Here is a 20,002-nt window from a genome sequence, read left to right on the forward strand (position 1 = left end):
CATATATAAAATAAATACATTTTAAAAGTAAATAAATAAATAAAGCCTGGTTGGCTATAACTTTACACTTCCTCCCTATTCCTGTCTTGTGTCAGAGCTGTACTGCTGGATGCTGGAAACTCAGGGCTCCGGGCTCAGTGTCATTACAGGCCGGAGGGGGCCTTGGAGAGACGTTGGAAGATGCAGGGATTCTTCGAAACAGCTAGGGATTCCTGCCAAGTAAAGACTAAAGAGGCATTAATTAGGTCTCAAGAGAAAATATTTGTGCCTGAGACCTAATTCAACAGCTTTACCCTAGGAGTAAACTGTCAGTCAAAGCAAATTAAATTCATTTATTTGTCTATTTCATTTATTCATCATATTTTTTATTTTGTTTGTTTTTCGAGACAGGGTTTCTCTGTGTGTATTTCTGGAAGTCACTGTATGGACCAGGCTGGCCTTGAACTCACTGAGTGCTGGGGTTAAAGGTGTGAGTTGCTGCCACACACCCCTCCCCACTTATTTATCATAATTTTATTTTACTTTATTTTTTTTCTTGGTTTTTCGAGACAGGGTTTCTCTGTGTAGCCCTGGCTGCCCTGGAACTCACTCTGTAGACCAGGCTGGCCTCGAACTCAGAAATCCACCTGCCTCTACCTCCCAAGTGCTGGGATTAAAGGCATGCACCACCACTGCCCGGCAAAGGGTGGCTTACAAACCACCTGCAACTCCAGTTACAGGGGATTTGACCTCTCCCAGCCTCCTCAAACATTCGTTCGCACATGTCATACACTAACACACAGACACACACGCGCACACACACACACACACACATAAATAACCCTTTAAAGTGAAATAGCTGGGTAGTGGTGTCGGCAGCAGATAGCAAGGGCCTCTAATCCCAGCACTTGGAAGCAGGGGCAAATGGACCTGAGTTCGAGGCCAGCCTGGTTTACAGAGTGAGTTCCAGGAAAGCCAGGGCTACACAAAGGAAGGGGCAGGAGAGATGGGTCAGTAGTTAGAAGGTTGGATGATCCTAGATAACCTTGGTCTGGTCCCCAGCATCCACTTGGCAGCTCAGAACCATCTGTAACTCCAGTCCCAGCAGGTACAAGACGCACATAAACTTATGCAGGCACACATACAAATACTTAAAGGTTAGAGACATGGCTCAGTGGTTAGAGAAACTGTTGCTATTGCAGAGGACCCAGGTTCTATTCTCAGTGCCCACAGGGTAGTTCACAACTGTCTGCAACCCCAGTCTTAGGAATGTGATACTTGGGCATATATGCAAGGGGGAAACTTTTCATTATTCTAACAAGATTTTGTCGTTGTTTTTCTTGTTGATTTTTGGTTTGGGTTTTGTTTTTTGTGTTTTGTTTTGTTTTGTTTGAGACAAAGTCTCTACATAGCCCTGGCTGTCCTGGCATTCACTATGTAGATCAGGCTGGCCTCAAACTCGCAAAGATCCACCTGCCTCTGCCTTTCAAGGGCTAGGATTAAAGGAGTGCCTGGATTTTCTATATTATGTGGAGTCTGGGGATTGAACTCAATTTGCCAGGCCTGTGCAGCCAACGTCTTCACCCTCTGAGTCACCTCGATCGCTCTGAATGTTGATCCCTCCCCCGCCCCCGCCCCGTCCCCGCCCCCACCTTCATTTTTTTTATGCTTCGAGAGGGTCTCTCTAAGTAGTTGAGGATAACCTTGATCTCACAATGTAACCCAGGCTGTCTCTCCATCACCATTGTCTGCTGTTGGGCTATCCCGCACAGGGGTAGGGAACCATCAGGCCTTTCTGTAACCTGAGCCTGGAGGGGAGGGGCCGGCAGAGGAAGGAGGGGCCACCTGACCTCGTAGCTCCTCCTCTTCCTCGGTGCCCTTCCTCTAGGGCTGCTCACTACACTACGGGCCACCTGCGCTGTCCCTTAGCGTCTCTCTGCCCCAAAGGTCAGGTGGGGACAGGCTGGGGCCACCAGCAGCTCCATGGCCAAGGATATTGCCTCTTCTCTCCTTCTAGCTACGGGAAGAAAAGAAGAAAAGTCTGTGTTGATCTGCATCTGGGGGGCCCTTTCCCCTCCTAAAGTTCCTGGAGCAGAGGCAGCGATTGAAACTTGGATTATCTGGAGACGAAGGGACAGAAAGAAGCCAGACCATTCCCAAAGGTATGAATCTCTAGTTTTGGTGGGGTGTGTGTGTGTGTCTTCTCTCTGTGTGTAATAACAGTTTCTTTGAGAACCTCCAGAGCCCTTTCTTTTTTTAAAAAAAAAAATTCTTAATACTTTATTTATGTATTTATTTATTTGTGTGAGTGCGGGCATGCACATGTAACAGTCACAGGGTAACTTGCAAGAGTGTTTCTCCTCCCGACATGTGGGTCCCGGGAATTGAACTTAGGTCATCAAACTTGGCAGCAATCTCCTTTACCTGCTGAGCCAACTCGTTGACTAGAGACCCTTCTGTTTCATCCTATGACTTAATAGCCACAATTTCATTCAGCCAATCAACAAACATTTCCTGAACACCCTATGCCACGTACAACTATTGAATGAGATCCGCCTCTTGTCTTGGAGGGCAGATGGGGACAGTCACAGCAATAGCTAGCACATTAGAGAGGGACAGAGACTGGGGAAACCTTTTATAAACGTTGCTCCTTTAATGTGGCAGCAAGTGTAAGAATATGGACCAGTTTGCAAATAAAAACCAAGCGGGTTCCCAGCTTCCAGTCATCTGCCCGCCAGGGCTGAGAACATTCGAGAACCCTGAATCAGTAGTGAAGAACACCTGCTGCTCTTGCAGAGGATCAGGGTCCGATTCCCAGCACTCACATGGCGATTCATAGGGGTCTAGAACTCTAGTCCTAAGGGATCCAATGACCTCTTCTGGCCTCCCCAGACACCAGGTACATATGTGCTGCGCATATATATGCAGGCAAAACCCCCGTACCCATCAAATAAGAAAATGCGTATTTAAAAGAACCCTTCAAGGCAGATGTGCGGCAAGTGCCTAGAATCCTAGCATTCAGAAGTGCAAGCGGGAGGTTTGAACTGACTTCAAGGTCATCTTTGGCTGCATAAGAGTTTGAAACCAGTTCTCAAAAGCAAACAAAAAGTCATGGCCATTTAGGACAGGGATGAAGCAACCTCTATTTCTGTCCCTGAGAATAGGACAGGACTGAAGTATAGGAGTCAGTTTGAAGTTGAAGGCTGTGGGGCTGAGGCCTTTTTCCCTGTGCATGCCATGAGTCAGGCTGTCTGGGGTTTGAAATCCCTGCAGGCTGTTGGGGGGTGGGGGGATGGGGAGTGGCTTTCTCTCTAGCTCCCAGGCTGCAGAAACAGGGAATACCATAGGTGCAGCTGAGGATTTCTGGCAGAGGCCTTGGAAGATAGCCACCCCTCAGGGAGGAAAGGGGATTGGCCGAAGGTGTGGGGGGGCAGAGGGGGGATCCTTAGAAGTGGGCGGCCTGGGAGCCATGGGAAGGCCCAGGAAACTATGAATCCCCACCAGAAAAGACTGGCTGGTCGTTCCCATCCTTCTTACAATTCCCGGTTCCCGTGTCCCAGCTGTCCCCAGTCAAGGCAGGAGGAACACAAAAGGTGATTATTCTGCTGGGGGATATCCTGGGCTTCCATGAATGGCGCGTTGAAAACCCCGTGTCCACATCCAGATCTGTTTTCACCTCTCTGCCCGAGTGCACTGTCTGCATGCCAGAGTGAGGTCTAAAGCCAGGGAGAGCTTCTCCAGGGAGGGGCACGATGGCCCCGGGCACCTCAGACTCCAAGGATCCCACACAGGGCCACTTTTCCTCTACCAGGCCAACCCCCAAGGTGTCTGGGAGGCAGGCGCGCACTGCTCCTCTCCAGCCCACTTAGCCCCCAGCTTTCTTCTGCATCTGTGCTTCCTTCCTGACTCGAATTATCTGGAGTTCTGAGAGCCCGATCAGCTTCCGGAACAGCCTCCGTCTGCCCCATGCCCAAACTCTGAACACCCAGATTCACACTCCTGCTGAAGCCTGCAAGGAGAGGGACACCCGTGGGACCGTCTGGGGCGCCGAGAGCACACACTATGTAAACTTTCACTGAGAGTTACAGGTAGAAATATTTTTTTCATTTATTTATTTCATTAATTATTTGTTTATTTATTTGCAGACAGGCCCTGGCTGGTCTGGAACTCACTTTTAGGCTGGCTCTCCAACTGATAGAGGTCTGCTTATCAATCTGGGATTAATTTATTTATTTACTTAGTTTTTGAAAGGGATGGAGCGCTAAGACTGGGTCTCAGTATCTGTAACCAGTGCAAGCTGGCCTGGCACTCAGTAGGCAGCTAGGTTTTACTTGTGACAGTCCTCCTGCCACAGAAGTGAGTCACCATAACCAGATTTCATTTCTTTCTTTCTCTTTTCTTTTTCTTTTCTTTGTGTGTGTGTGTGTGCGCGTGCGTGTGATTGCAGGGATATACACACATGAAGTACGTGGGAGGCCAGAGGCTGATGTCAGATGTCTTCCATAATCATTCTCTGTGCCTTATTCTTTGAGACAGAATCTTACTTAAGAGGCAGAGGCAGCCAGATCTCTGGGAGTTCAAGGCCAGTCTGGTTCACATAGCCAGTTCTAGGACAAGGCAGAGCTGTATAGTAAAACTGTATCTTAAACAAAATAAAACAAACATCCAAACCAAAAAAGGAAAAAAAAAAAAACCTCCAAAAAAGTAGGAAGGTAAGTAATTAACTAAGTTATTAGGGTGCTTGCCTATCTTGTAGGAGGCCCTGGGTTTGATCCCCAACATAAAATGGGGCATAGTGCTACATAATCTGGGCACTCAGGAGGTGGAGGCAAAAGGATCACAAGATCACACTTGGTTTCATAACAACTGGAGGCTAACCTGGAATACCTGAACCAGTCTAAACAACAAAAAGAAGCAGCCATATTGCTGGGTAGGTCACTTGCTTAACATGTGTGAATCTCTTGATCCAAGCCCCTCCACTGAACCCAGGACCACACAGACACAAACACCCTGACACCCCCATGCCCACAGACACCCAGATATACATACAGACCCAACCCAGACATACAGACAGTAGCAATGAAAAGAAAATCTACTGGGCGGTGGTGGCACACACCTTTGATCCCAGCACTCAGGAGGCAGAGGCAGGCTGATCTCTTGAGTTCCAGGTCAACCTGGTTTACATAATGAGTTTCAGGACAGCCAGGGCTACACAGAGAAACCCTGTTTCAAAAAACCAAACGACAACAAGATTATAATAATAAAATTAATAAGTAAATAAAATCTAAATATATACCTACAACCCCTTAAAATCAAGTGGGTTATTTTAAGTACCACCCTTGGTACCAATCACACTTGGGGATATGAAGGCCTGGAGGATGAACTCTGAGCCGCTGGCTCTGCTGTGGCCAGAACCTATCACCCTGCCAAGGCTGTACTCCGTCCTTTGTCGTCTTTGCACAGTCTTAGCTACAGCCAAATGCAATCCCCTTAAGATTCTCTCTGTCTTTTTCTCCTTCCCCTTTTGTGGTATTGGGAATGGACCCAGAGCCACCTATGTGAGTTCAGCAAGGACTCTCCCACTGAGCAGTAACCACCAGCTCTCCAGTAGGGGATTCTGGGTAGGCCATGCTGAGCCACACCTCCAGATTCTCAATAGCAGATTCTGGGCAAGCGCTCTGCCGAGCCACATCCCGGCCCAGATCTGTCTGTCTCATCTCCTAGCTCTCGCACCTGTCTTTGCCTCCGCCAGGAATGTCATCCCCATGTGGATATGTCCTTCCCCCTGCAGCTGGCCCATGCAGCTGGAAGTAAACACGGAGGATCTTGAGTCGCAGATGTTCCAGCTGTGACTTCTTCTCAGATTCTTGATGGAACCATCTGAAAAGCCATCCATTGGCTGGACACCCAAGGAAGCAGAGATGCACACTGGCCCCCAGCCTGATGAATGGAGCAGGGGCTGGAAGCCTGGGGATGGGGGTGCTGCCCCACTGCCCCTACCCCCAGCGCTGTCCTTCCTTCTTCTATTCCCACTAGGTAAGTGTTCCCAGACACTCCCTGCTTCTTTCCAGCTCTCAGTTTCCCATGCTATCCAACTGTGGTGGGAGTCCAGGCATGGTGGCACAGATTTTTAATCCCAGTACTTGGAAAGTGGAAGAAGACGGGTCAGAGGATCAAGGTCATTCTCAGCTACATGTCCGGTCCCAGGCTAGCCTGGGCTACAAGAGACACTGTCTCCAAACAACAAAAATAAGCCAGGCAGTGGTGGTATGGGCCTTTAATCCCAGCACTCAGGAAGCAGGTGGATTTCTGTGAGTTTGAGGCTAGCTTGGTGTACAGCCAGGGAGATACAGAGAATCCCTGCTTTGAAACAACAACAACAAAAACCCAACAATAAACAAAACCAGGACAGGCTAGCTGGCTTGGCAGTAAAGGCACTGCTTGTCACCAAACCTGAGCACCTGAGGTAGATCCCTGGAATCCATAAGGTAGAAAGAAAGAACCAGCTACCGCAAGAAGTTATCCTATTGCCTCAACATGTGATGTAGGCTATGCACACGCCAACATTCATGTCCGTCATTTATGCGCATGACACATGCATGTACACGCACGCACGCACGCACGCACGCACGCACGCACGCACACAGTAGGAGTGGGAGGATAAACATTCAAGGCCATTCTCATCTACACAGCAAGTTCCAGGTTAGCCTGGGCTATGAGACTCTATCTCAAGAAATCATTTAAGCCGGGCGGTGGTGGCGCACGCCTTTAATCCCAGCACTTGGGAGGCAGAGGCAGGCGGATTTCTGAGTTTGAGAGTTCGAGGCTAGCCTGGTCTACAGAGTGAGTTCCAGGACAGCCAGGGCTACACAGAGAAACCCTGTCTCGAAAAAAAAAGAAAAAAAAAAGAAAGAAAGAAAAAGAAGCCATTTAAAAGGGACTGGCGAATATGGCTCACTGGCTGCGAGCACCGGACTGGCTGGTCTTCCACAGGACCCAAATTCAGTCCCAGCACCTTCAGTGGCTTATTTGTAAACATTTGTTAACTTCAGTTCCAGGGGTTCGATGCCCTCTTCTGGCCTCTGTCAGTACTGCATGTGGGGAACAGACACATGGGCAAAACACACATTAAAATAAAAATAAATTTTAAAAACAATACAAAAATGGCCAGTGAGGTAGCTTGGCAGATAAAGGCACTTGCTAAAACCACCTACGTTCAATTAATGACAGTGACCCTTTGACCACGACACACATACATACATATGAATGCGATTTAAAAGTTCTAATTCTTCTGTAGTGCCACATGCCTTGGAATCTCAGCACTCACAAAGCAGAGGCAGGTGGATCTGTTGAGTCGGAGATCTAGCCTGGTCTACAGAGAGAGTTCTAGGACAGCCAGGGATAAACAGAGAAACGTGTTTGGAAAAAAGAGAAAAGAAAGAAAAGAAGAAAAAAATAAATTAATTAACGAATTCTTTTTTTTTTTTTTAGAAACTTCTTTTTTTTATATTTATTTATTTATTTATTTTATTGATGAGTACACTGTAGCTGTCTTCAGACACACCAGAAGAGGGCATCCAATCTCATTACGGATGGTTGTGAGCCACCATGTGGTTGCTGGGATTTGAACTCAGGACCTCTGGAAGAGCAGTCAGTGCTCTTAACCGCTGAGCCATCTCTCCAGCCCTAATTAACGAATTCTTAAAAAGAAAAAAAAAAGCCAGGCGGTGGTGGCGCATACCTTTAATTCCAGCACTTGGGAGGCAGAAGCAGGTGGATTTCTGAGTTTGAGGCCAGCCTGATCTACAGAGTGAGTTCCAGGACAGCCAGGGCTACACAGAGAAACCCTGTCTCGAAAAACCAAAAAAAAAAAAAAGGAAAAAAATACCAAAACTCTGCTTTGTTGAGAAAGAAGCCCCTCAGGGTAAAACTCCTGCAGGTGGCAGGCAGAGAGTGCTCATGAGATTTTGCTGTCAAGTAAACAGATGGGTTCAGACAGATCTGCAGTGGACAGTGGAACACTGGGATAGGGAGGTTGATGGAGTGGTCCCAGGAAGAGGAGATGCGGTCTTTGGAGACCGTGGGCCTCCAAGAGCAGAGGGGTAACGGTGAAACCCCTGCGGGAGGGGACGCTGTGGGGAAAGACCAGTCCTCCAGAGCTGAGTAGAGACTCACCCCGTTCCCTGTCTGTTTCAGCCAGCGCCCTCCAGCCCACTCCACTGTCCTTCCCAGGTAGGTTCTACCTCTTCCCCCTCATCTGTTCCCTCATCTGTTCATGGATATTCCCAAGCTGGCATGGCCCAGCCACACCAGTTTGGTAGAAGGTTCCCGTGGTATCCCGTCTCCCGCCTGTGTCCCCATTGCACCAGCTTGTCTCCATTTATTTACAGAGCTGAGGCTGGTAGGGGGCCCAAGCCGCTGCCGAGGGCGCCTGGAGGTCATGCACAGTGGTTCCTGGGGCAGCGTTTGCGACGATGACTGGGACGTTGTAGATGCCAACGTGGTGTGTCGTCAGCTGGGCTGTGGCCTGGCATTGCCGGTACCGCGGCCCCTCACCTTTGGCCAGGGCAGAGGGCCCATTTTCCTGGATAACGTGGAGTGCCGTGGGCAGGAAGCATCTCTGAGCGAGTGTGGCAGCAGGGGCTGGGGTGTCCACAACTGTTTTCACTATGAAGATGTGGCCGTCCTGTGTGATGGTGAGGGAAGGAGGGGGGCTGTGGGGCCAAGAAGCTAGCAGGGTTCCATGTGGGGCTTGAGTGCACAACAGAGTTTCTTTTTATTTCCATTGCTAGGAATTGAACCTGTGGCCTCATGTATGCTAGGCAGTCATTTTACCGCTGAGCCACACACCCAACCTGCCCTCTGATACTAGGCAAGCGATTTATTGCCGAGCTGTGTTCCCTTCCCTCTATCTATCTATCTATCTATCTACCTACCTACCTACCTACCTATCTATCTATCCATCCATCCAAGATGAAGTCTCATATAGGCCTGGCTATATGATTCTCCTCTTTCCACCTGCTAAATGCTGGGATTTCAGGTATGTCCCCTCACGCTAGACTTAGCCCTCCTGCTTTTTGAACCAGACCAGTGGGGTCACCCTGACCGTAAGCGCTCCTGAGCTTAGAGCTGCAGCAGAAACCCAGAGTCAACATTGAGAATCATTTTCTAGCCAGCGAGGCTTATGAAAACATAAGCTGGAGCTGGACACTAGAGTTTCTGATTCTGCAGATCTAAGGTAGGGCCTAAGAATTTAATGTTTCTAGTAAGTTACCCGAGGTTGTCAACTGCATTAGGACTTGGGCTTAAGGGATTGGAAATGTGGCTCAGTAGTTAAGAACACTTGCTACTTTTCCAGAGGACCCAGGTTTGCGTCCCAGCACCCACATGGTAGCTCACTCACAATCACCCCTAATTCCAGTTCCAGGCGATATAGCGCCCTCTTCTGGCCTCCATAGGTACTACATGCATTGGGGGCTCAGACATACAAAAAGGCAAAATAACCATACCCATAAAGTAAAATAAGGGCTGCAGAGATGGCCCAGTGGTTAAGAGTATTGGTAGTACTCACAGAGGACCTGGGTTTGGTTCCCACCATCCACATGGTAGCTCACCGCCATCCAGAATGCTTCTGATCTCTGCAGACACTAGGCATGTACAAACATACATACATACCAAGCACTCAGACTCATGAAATAAATTTAAAAGAAATTATTAAAAACAAATCAGTAAATAAAATGAAGAGCAATAAAGAACACTCAGCATGGGCCTCTAGTCTTCATGTACACCTGCATGGATCCTTGAACCTACACACACACACACACACACACACACACACACACACACGTTCATATACCACTCATGCAGGACACTCTCAAGCACTTTTGAGCATGCACATGCGTGTGCAGGGTTGCAAACACACACGCGCGCGTGTGCATCAAAAAGTAGAGAATTTGGGCCTTAGGCATGGTGACACATCCCTGGAATGACAGTGTTCCGGAGGTAAGAAGAAAAGTTCAAGTTTATTCTTACCTTCATAGCAAGTTAGCGGGCAAATAGTGGCTCTCCAGATCCAGAATTCAGGGCTTTGGTCTCGAAAGCAGGTATCTCAGGGGTCCTGTGTGTGAGGATGGCAGACAGAAAGATCCCTGTATCTTTGCTTCCACCCTGCTTTCTCTGCAGAATTCTTGCACACGCAGCCCCCAACAAGGAAGGTGTTGACCAGTATAGCACCCCCTACAGCCCTCCAAAATGGGAAAGGTAAGTCCTATGATAATATAGGTCCTTGGTAGGCTAGAGGAGGTGAGGGAAGTGGGGGTGAGGGCTTCAAGGTCACACCTGCAATGTAGAACAAGGACTCTCTTTTGAGGGACATGTAGAGGGAGGAAGTCTAGAAGAGGTGTGGCAGCTACATCTTACAAAGTGAGGTTTTCTCTGGGCAGCTGTACCTGACAAACAGGCACATTTTACAAAGCCAGTAGAGCAAGGACAAGAAAGAGAAGCCTGGTTTTAAGTCAGGATGAAATAATCTACTCTGGTTATCCTGAGACCCACAATCCAACTCTCTGGTCCATCAGAAGGCTTGGCCAAGCAGGTGGACTGTCTAGGTTACCCCAGCTGTGGGGTTTGGGTCCTGCAGTTGCTGTCCCTGGGGAGGCCTGATGCATTGATGAAGTAGACGGAAAAAAAAAAAAAGCCTCCTCATCGCCCTGTAAAATGCTATTTGCCCCACCCTCTCCATCCACTGTCACCAGGTGAGGGCAGCGTGCGCCTGGTGGGCGGCGCCAGCCCGTGTCAAGGCCGAGTGGAGATTCTGCATGGTGGCCTCTGGGGCACGGTATGCGACGATGACTGGGGGATGCAGGATGCTGCTGTTGTGTGCCGCCAGCTGGGCTGTGGGGCCGCCTTGGCTGCCACCACTAACGCCTTTTTCGGCTATGGTACCGGGCATATCCTGCTGGACAACGTTCACTGCGAAGGCGGCGAGCCCCGCCTGGCAGCCTGCCAGAGCCTAGGTTGGGGCGTACACAACTGCGGCCACCACGAGGATGCTGGGGTGCTCTGTGCAGGTGCCAGGGGCAGCGGGGGCGGGGCCAGGCTAGAAGGGCGGGGCCTGTCGAAGGGGTAAAGGTGGGGAGGAGAACTGGAAGAAACTAAGGGCTGAATGGGAAAACGGGTTGGCTAACTGTACTTTACAGATCTTTCCAGAAAGGCTTTGAAATTACCTGTACTATTCAGGCCTGCTCTGGGGAAACAATTCAGATAATTCATTCTCACGTTTTCGGTAGCTCTATAGAATATTATAGTATTCCTCTGTTATTAGGAATGCCTCCAGAATTTTCTAGCAATTTCCAGATACTCTTCATGGATGATTTCAGAATAAAGCAATAATATTCTAGAATTGCTCCCTCAAAGATTACTTGCAAAGGACCTAACTGCAGAGCCTTGCCCAGCTCTCTGTAATCCTGAGGATCTAATAATAGACTGTTTCTCTCATATGGACCCTCTCCAATTTGGGAGGTGTTTTCAGCAAATTAAAGGTAGGCATTGGAGCCGAGTGTGTAGCTTATTTGATGGGGTACTTACCTAGCATGCATGAAGCCCTGGCTTTAATTTCCCCGTTTCTAACATAAAACCCCGTTTCAAACAAAAATAAAGTAAAATAAAAATATAAAACACAAAACCAAAAAAAAAAACAACCACAAAAAAACAAAACAACTGGGCCTGGTCATATGTATCTTTGATTTCAGTTCAAAGGAAACAATGGCAAGCTGATCTGTGTGAGTTCAAGGCCAGACAGAACTACTTACTGAGGCCCTGTCTCCAAGTAAATAAAATAGAGGTGATTTTTGTCTTGTTGAGGCAGGGTCTCACTGTAACCCAGGCTAGCCTCCCTAGTTGCAGGTATTACAGGCACTACCAGCTTAACAGATGGGTTACTGTTGCTCTTACATCCTGAGGAATCGAACCTAGAACTTTGTGCCATGTAAACTCTTACCACTGTGCTAAATACACCCTTAGCCCAGCCAATAAAACTCATGGGACCATAACACCATTTCTCAAATAGACTCTTTTCTATTAGATGGAAAGTGTTTGTAGCAAACCAAAAGCCATCATTCCCAGCTTACAGATGGGAAAGCAGAGGTCCTGAGGAGACACCAGGAGCCCTAGCAGAATCACAACTGATCTTGCTCAATGAAGTCCATGCTCCGTCTCTTTTCTAGCCTCATTTTATTGATGTAGTAGGATAAAGATTCTTCAGTCTTTTATTTTAGCCTAGCCTTGAACTCAGTACTTAAAGGATGACCCTACGTTTCTGACCCTTTGGCCTTCAGCTCTCCAGAGCTGGGATTGCAGACATGTATACCCACACCCATTTTGTGTGATATTAGAATGTACCTAGGGCCCTGTGCATGGTGGGCAAGCATTCTACCAACTGAGCTATATCCCAGGCCATAAAATTGGTGAAGTCTTTTTGCTGTAAATTCCTTAGAAATGAGCATGGGGGTCTTTAGTGGGCAAAGCTCTGCATCTTTCCGTTTTGTACACACTAGACTTCTAAGGAACAGTGGACACAGAAATGAAAGCATGTAACAGGCCTTCACGCGTGTGTGTACCTCACATAAAGGACGACTGTCAAAGCTGGACAGGGCTCATTGTATTCCAGCCCTGGGTGTAGTTTGTTTTCTTTTGGGTGACACCCTTAGCCCTGTGACTGACCCTTCTGTCTTCTTTCCTGCTCTAGTTCTAAGCCCTCCAACTTCCACCGCACTGCCTCCCTCTGTCGCTAAAGAAGACTGGGTGTGGCACACTGCGCCAGCAGGTAAACAGCCCACTCTCCCAGCTGGTAGGGGTGGGATCTAAGGAAGCTCTTCTAGAGACACAGGAAAGGGACTTAAGCGAAGGCTTCGGGGCAGATGATAGCGACGGGGCGAGAAGAGATGAGCGTATGGGGGCACGGATGACACCCAGAGCTCTGAAGAATTAAAGGTGGATAAGAGCTTTTTCTCTGTAGCCCTGGAACTCCCTTTGTAGACCAGGCTGGCCCCTAACTCATAGAGATCCACCTGCTTCTGCCTCTTGAGTGCTGGGATTAAAGGCATGTGTGATCACTGTCCAGCAAGAGATTTCTTTCAAATGCTTGAGTCAGATCAGCTGCCAAGGTGGGGAATTGAGAGCCCACATGAAGGATTGAAATCGGGACACAAGGTGAGAGTTACATTTGTAATTAGAACTACAATAATTTAAGATCCGGGAGTTGAGGGATGTAAACTCAGGTGGTTGACTGCCTGCCTATCAAGAACAAGCCCAAGGATTTATCCCAACTGAAGCTACACAGCAAGATCTTGCCTCAAAAACCCCGAAGCTTTTAATCCTAGCACTCCCGAGGCAGATCTCTTGTCAGTCTGAGATCAGCCCTGTCTACAAGGTTGAGTTCTAGCCCAGCTAAGGCTGAGAGTCTGTTTTGGGGGGAAAAAAATGGGGAGGAAAATCCTAAAAGATTTTTATTACTGGACAGACAGTACGGTGACTCTAGGACTGAAGCAAGGTGAGGTGTGGGTGTGGTAAATGGCCTTTTTGCCCCCTTCAAAGGCTCCTTTGTCTCCACAGCTACAGGAGTTGGTACCCTGCCTTCCAGGGATACCATGCGGTTCACCACGGCAGCCTGGGCCTCAGGGAAGAAAAGTAAGTGGCCCTGCCTCGGGTCCAGCAGAGGGTGGGAGGGGGTGGGGCTGCAATAGGGAGCCTGCTGCTCCAGGTCATCCACTCTGGCACCGGCCTGTACGCCCCGCAGGCGGTAGGCTGAGGCTGGTAGGCGGCCCGAGCCCTTGCCGCGGCCGCGTGGAGGTGCTGTACGCCGGGGGTTGGGGCACCGTGTGCGACGATGACTGGGACTTCGCGGACGCGCGCGTGGCCTGTCGCGAGGCGGGTTGCGGGCCCGCCCTAGGCGCCACGGGCCTTGGTCATTTTGGCTATGGCCGAGGCCCTGTGCTACTGGACAACGTAGGCTGCACCGGTATCGAGGCTCGCCTCAGCGACTGCTTCCATCTGGGCTGGGGCCAGCACAACTGCGGCCATCACGAAGACGCTGGAGCACTATGCGCAGGTGAAGCTGTGGCGCGGGAGGGGTGGAGTCCCGAGATGGGTGGGCGGGGCCCAACGCATAGGCGATAGGGGCGGGGCTCATATGGAGAAAAAGCGCAAGCAGGGCGAGAGCGAAGGCTCGGCGCGGGGCCATGCGCATGCGCCCGCAAACGATATGGGCGGGGCTGAATCAGGAGAGGGGAGGGATATCCTGTGGGGGCGGGACAAGAAGTGGTTGAGCTGGGCGGTGCTTGGGCCCTCACGGCCCTGTGGGCGGAGCCTCTTGTCACAGTGGGGGTGGGGCTGCGTGGGTGGGGTCATGCACAGGAGCTCCCTGCTGTGTGAGCGGAAGCTGTGTAGCTTTCTGGCTGGCCTACGACTGGGAAGGCGAAAGTGAAGCAGTGCGCAGACTTTGTGGGCGAGGTGGTCTTAGGTCCTTTGTGGGCGGGGCCTCATAGCAGCAGGGTGAGGGCTGGATGTGAGGAGTAGAGGAATGGGCGTGGCAAGCTCTGCTGCACTGCAGCGGAAGTATTGCGCATGGGGGGGTAGCCGGATGCCCGGGGCACGGCTGAGCCGTAGGGGTGTAACCGGAAGGGCGAGTTCTCTGCAGGGCGAGAATAGGGCGCGGCCAAGAAAAGACTCCCTGTGACATCCAATCCTTTATTCTCTCCCTGCTGAGTCAAGGTTCCTTACTAGCTACTAGTGATTGGTAGGAAGCAATCTGCTTTCCCAGAGCTACCCTTTGACTTTTCAGAGATACCAATGAAAAAAAGTTTACAAAGTCTGGCAGGACATTGTCAATCCCTTCTGTTCCTTGCTTGCTGTATCTCCACCTTTACTTGATGCCCAGGCCTAGGGGACCCTCCAGTCTTCTACCTTAAGTTGGCAGTTCTTCGAGGTTCTTTCTGTCTTTCTGTCCAACCTGGGAAGGTTAGAAGAGGTGATCTAGCTCTAGGTAGCACGTTCCCCACCGTGACAGCCATCTCTCTCTCTTTTCTTTTTTTTTAAATGCCCCTGGTGAGCCAGGCCCAGAGGAACTGGGACTCCAGGTCCAGCAGGATGGTTCTGAGACCACCCGAATGCCCAGTCCTCGGCCCAGAGATGGTAGGTGTCTATTGCCACTGAAACTGAGGTTGGAACTTTAGAAATAAAACCGACCTGGAGTGAAAAACCACTAAAGCAACCTAGAGATTTCTCCACTTGGGATCAAACTGAAGAAATGAGACTCCTATCTTGAAGCAGACAGTGAGAGAATGCCGAATTAGGCATTGTGGCCCATAGCTTTCATCCCAGCATTCTGGAGCCTTGGGTCAGAAGGACAATAACTTCAAGGCCAGTCTGAACCACATACAAAGGCTCTACCTCAGGAAAAACCAAACAATATATTAGCCCAGGGAATGCAGGTGTGGAAGTGGGGACAGTAAGCTTTGGGGAACAGGATAAGACATGGTCATAGTTTACAGAACAGCCTGTGGCTAAGGGGCTGAGACGTCTGTTGAGGGTCTTACTACATAGCTCTGGGTGACGGTTGCTATGTAGAACAGGCTGGCCTCGAACTCACAGAGATCCACTTGCCTCTGCCTCCCTAGTGTTGGGATCAAAGGTGCATGCCACCTTGTCCAGCATTATTTATTTGTGTCTTTGTATTGTGTATGTGTATGCATGTGTTCACACACATGTGAACACAAAACAGTATGAAGAAACGTGAAGGTCAGAGGACAACCTGTGCAAGTTGTTCTTGGGGATAGAACTGAAGTCATCTGGTTTGGTGGCAAGTGCCCTCGACCATGGAGCCATCTCTTGGGTCCCATGAGCCCATGGGCTCTTCTGACCCAGGGCCTTATCTCCAACACAGGGCACCTCCGGCTGGCCAGTGGAACCCACCGATGTGAGGGGCGCGTAGAACTCTTCCTAGGTCAACAGTGGGGCACTGTTTGTGATGATGCCTGGGACCTACGGGCAGCCATTGTCCTGTGCCGTCAGCTGGGATGTGGCCAGGCTCTGGCAGCCCCAGGCGAGGCTCACTTTGGCCCAGGCCGAGGCCCAATCCTCTTGGACAATGTCAAATGCCGAGGAGATGAGAGCACCTTGCTACTGTGCTCTCACATCCGCTGGGATGTCCACAACTGTGACCACAGCGAGGATGCCAGTGTCCTGTGCCAGCCATTGTGACCCAGATGGCTCTGCACTCCATACCATATCAAAGGAGCCTATGGGGAACTGCCTCTCCTTTTCCAGGATGTCTTCCTTTGATAGCTCCAGTCCCTGGTTCCCCTTTCTCCCCATGCATGGGAGAGATGCAGTACCTGCCCTAATCCTCTTACTGTGTGGCCTGAAACTGTTACCACCTGCTGAAGGTCCAATACAGTGAACATAGCAGTGTTTTGCTCAGTCAAAACAGAAAATGTGGGAGAATGACTCAATTCTCTTTGGGGGAGCTCTTATTATATAGTACCCCTGATCCTTCCTCTCTACACCCATATCCACGAGGCTTGGGCTCTCTGTAAATGCCTTCAAACCCTTCCCATGACCTATCTTGGTCTCCCCCTAAAAGAGGGGAGACAGAAGGGGTTGGGGTGTTCTTTTCTATACACTGGCAGGGGACTGCAGAAGATCCCAGGTCATCACCTTCCCTGCTGGGTGACGACTTGGATTCAGATGGTGCTCGGCTGAACAAGGGGGCTGCAGGGGCCAAAGCGGGGACCAGAGGAGCCCTTCCTGCACCATCTCTGATCTCCACTGCCCCCGGTACAGAGCCTCCACTTTGCAGTAGCAAAGAAGCCTGGAGGCCCATAGCCACTGTTCCTAGGTGCCAAGTCAATAAAGCATTATTCCCCTGGTCTTTTAACTGAGGTCATTGTTTGAAAACCTGTACCATGGCAGCTGGAAAGACTCCAGGAAAGACTTTCTGGAGAAAACTGGCGTAGAGATGAAAGGCTGTGGTCCAAGAGCATCATCCATTTCTCCAAGGGCCCATCTCAGCCTGGAAACGTGGAAATGCTGAATCACCATGGCAAGCCTCGGGCTCCTTAGAGGAGCTTCCGGTCATCTTCTCCATTCTGTTATACACACACAAATCCAGATCCAGGAAAAAAGAGCAGCATGCTGGTGCATGTCTGCAGTGCCTGTGCTAGGGGTGCCGAGGGAGACCGTGCTGAGGGAGCTTCCAGGCCAGCCAGAGCTGCAGAGTGACAGAAGCTGACTGAACAGACCCAGAAAAGAAAATGACAATAAAACCCAATCTCCTCTGGTAAAATACACCTGTGATATTACCTCTTTAAAGGAGTCACAGGAAGGAGGATCAAGAGTTCAAGGGCCTCCACTACATAACCACTTAAGGCCAGCTTGGACTACAAGCTGGGGGCAGAGACAGACCACAACACAGGATCCTGCCTGAATTGGTGGTGCCAAAAATATGTAATTCCAGCACCTAACATGCTTAAGCAGGTGGATTGGGAGTTTAAGGCACCCTGAGCTTCTAGGAAGGCTATACCTCCTCCCCTTTTCTCCACCTATGAATTTCTGTATAAGTTTTGTTTGGTTTGGGTTTTCAAGACAGGTTTTTGCTGTGTAGCCCTTGGCTTTCCTGGAACTTGTCCTGTATACCATGCTAACCTTAAATTCAAATTCAGAGACCTGCCTGCCTCTACCTCCTGAGAGCTGCTGTTAAAGGTGTGTGCCACTCTGCCTGGCATACATTTTCATGTGTGAGTCGTTATATTTTGTTCTCATTCATTTCTGCCTTCTTTATCCCTCTGCTGTTCTCTGATGCTTCCTTTAGACTCCATTCCTGCTTGCTTGAGTTGTTTGTTTGCTTTGTGTTGCTTTTGCGGGATTGGGGATTAAACCTGGGACCTAAATCATGGAAGGCAAGTACTCTATCATTGAGCCACACACCAAACTCTCCCAGTTCTGGTTTCTTTTTGTTCCACGAAGATTTATTATTGTGTGTGCCTGTATGTCTCGAAAAACAAAAGATGCTGGGCAGTGGTGGCACATGCCTTTAATCCCAGCACTTGGGAGGCAGAGGCAGTGGATTTCTGAGTTCGAGGCCAGCCTGGTCTACAGAGTGAGTTCCAGGACAGCCAGGGCTACACAGAGAAACCCTGTCTCGAAAAACAAAAACAAAAAAAAAGATGGTAATGATACTATCAAGAGTCCAGTTCTATCATTCCCTTGGCCCAGGGTCTCTCCCCGAACCCTGAGCTACACTGAAGGCCAGCAAGCTCCAGAAGTCATTCCCTCTCTGCCCTCTGTAGTACCAGAGTTACAGGCATTCCTGTTCACTCTGGTTTTACTCCTGGGTGGTGGGATCCCCACTCAGGTCCTCAGCTTTGCACAGTGATTGCTCTTACCCAGCGAACCGTCTCTCTGCAGCCTCTTACTGTTAAGACTTTTGTTTGTGTATGTGTTTTCATACATGACTGTATGTTCCCCACGTGTATACCCTGTGTTTACCAAGGTCACAAAGCGTTGGATCCCCTGGTAGTCAAGTTATGATGGTTAACCACACCATGTGGGTGCTGGGAACTGAGTTCTGGTGTTTTTAATTGCCAAGCCATCTCTCCAGGCCCCTCTTATTTAAAAAAAAAAAAGTAATGCATGCCTATTTGAGAGTATGTGTGTGGTACGTCACAGGTCTTCTTTCTTTCCATCACACGGGTACCAGAGATTCTTGATACCTGCTGAGCCATCACGCCAGCTTTGGGGCCTTCATCTATTCCATCGTTGCGACCCGATGCCCTTGTTCCTGAGGATGACGTGAAATTCTTAAGAGGCAGCACGCTAGCCTCCCATGTGTATTTGTTGCTGCACCTGCCTGACAACCCGAACGGGATCCAAACCTTGAGGACTGAGGGATTAGCATAAAAGAAAAAGACTAAAAAAAAAAAAAAGAGGCACTTGGGATTGACTTCCTGTAAGGTCAAACTCCAAACTTCCAGGGTCTTCCCACTCAGGCACTGCCCCGGGAAGTGTTCTTATCTGCTGTGCAAACGGAGGAAACAAAAGATCAGTGAAAGGTCGAGGGTTTTGCTGGGTCATCAAAAAACACCAGGGGCCAGATGTTGGGATTTCCACTAGAGCCCCGTAAGCCTCGCTGGCCAAGATGCAGACAGCACCGGAAAGGACGTGACGTAGCTCTGCTTTTCCGGGCCCCATCAAGTAGCGCCTTCCTGCTGAGTCACCGCAGGAGCTCAATAGAGCCCGCCCCGAGTGTTAACCGAAGCCACGCCTCTATCTTATAGAAGGATTTTGATTGGGTAGCTCGGAAACTGGTTCAGCCAGTCGCAGCAAACTGCAGGTTGCTGGTTGGGTGGGGCAGGGGGGTGGGGCCGCCTCTTCCAGACCCTTCCATGTCGCGGGGCGGGTCAGTTTGTGGAGAGTTCTAGGTTTGGTCTGACAAAGCATCGTCTCCGGTGCAGCCCATATAAGGGAAGGAAGGTCAAGCGTTCCCAAGACACAGGAGTTTGGGCGACATTTTCAGTCCCTGCGGACATTTGCCGATTACAAAGAGCATTTACCAACAACAACCTCTGCGCCACAAGGCTGCTTTTCTCCTCCGCACCCCACCCCCGCTCCCTTTTGTAGATGTTTTAGTCAAGGTCTCATGTAGTCCAGGGTGGCTTCCAACATTACCGAAGATGGCCTTGATTTTTTTGATCTTTATTTCTTCCTCTGCCCACCTCCCCGATACTGGGGTTACAGGTGTATGCCACCACTGCTCAATTACGCAGTTCTGAGGAACTCAGAACTTCATGTATGCTAGGCAGACACTCGACCAACTGAGCTATATCCTAAACCCATCTACTGATATTTTCATGAAAGACATTTTTGCTTGGTTGTTTTTGGGTTTTCGAGACTTTTTTCTGTATGGCTCTGGCTGCCCTGGAGCCCGGTCTGTAGACCAGGCAGGCATCAAACTCAAAGGTCGGCTTGC

At 49.7% G+C, this 20,002-nt stretch overlaps 1 protein-coding gene across 4 annotated transcripts; it reads left to right on the forward strand.

Annotated features, from left to right (window-relative positions):
- Positions 1-1,877: 1,877 nt before the first annotated feature.
- Ssc4d (scavenger receptor cysteine rich family member with 4 domains) lies at positions 1,878-16,912 on the forward strand. 4 transcript variants are annotated; one of them, XM_028766060.1, is made up of 12 exons: positions 1,878-2,141; positions 3,791-4,067; positions 5,732-6,015; positions 8,176-8,211; positions 8,370-8,675; positions 10,162-10,239; positions 10,734-11,048; positions 12,725-12,802; positions 13,591-13,665; positions 13,775-14,086; positions 15,091-15,168; positions 15,920-16,912. In XM_028766060.1, exons 3-12 carry the CDS (start codon positions 5,850-5,852, stop codon positions 16,234-16,236), a joined length of 1,761 nt encoding a protein of 586 aa, XP_028621893.1. In that variant the 5' UTR covers positions 1,878-2,141; positions 3,791-4,067; positions 5,732-5,849; the 3' UTR covers positions 16,237-16,912. The 4 variants fall into 4 exon arrangements, with proteins under 4 accessions (XP_028621893.1, XP_028621892.1, XP_028621894.1 ...); XM_028766059.1 differs by having other exon boundaries at positions 5,771-6,015; XM_028766061.1 differs by lacking the exon at positions 3,791-4,067.
- The last annotated feature ends 3,090 nt before the right edge of the window (positions 16,913-20,002 follow it).

The sequence above is a fragment of the Grammomys surdaster genome, unplaced genomic scaffold (genome assembly GCF_004785775.1).
Source record: "Grammomys surdaster isolate TR1022 unplaced genomic scaffold, NIH_TR_1.0 166, whole genome shotgun sequence".
NCBI lineage: Eukaryota > Metazoa > Chordata > Mammalia > Rodentia > Muridae > Grammomys > Grammomys surdaster.

Coding starts and splice junctions, on each gene's coding strand:
- Ssc4d (XM_028766060.1), top strand. CDS start 5,850: ATGGAACCATCTGAAAAGCCATCCATTGGCTGGACACCCAAGGAAGCA. Junction 10,240..10,733: donor AGCCCTCCAAAATGGGAAAG/GTAAGTCCTATG, acceptor CACTGTCACCAG/GTGAGGGCAGCGTGCGCCTG. Junction 14,087..15,090: donor CGCTGGAGCACTATGCGCAG/GTGAAGCTGTGG, acceptor CTGGTGAGCCAG/GCCCAGAGGAACTGGGACTC.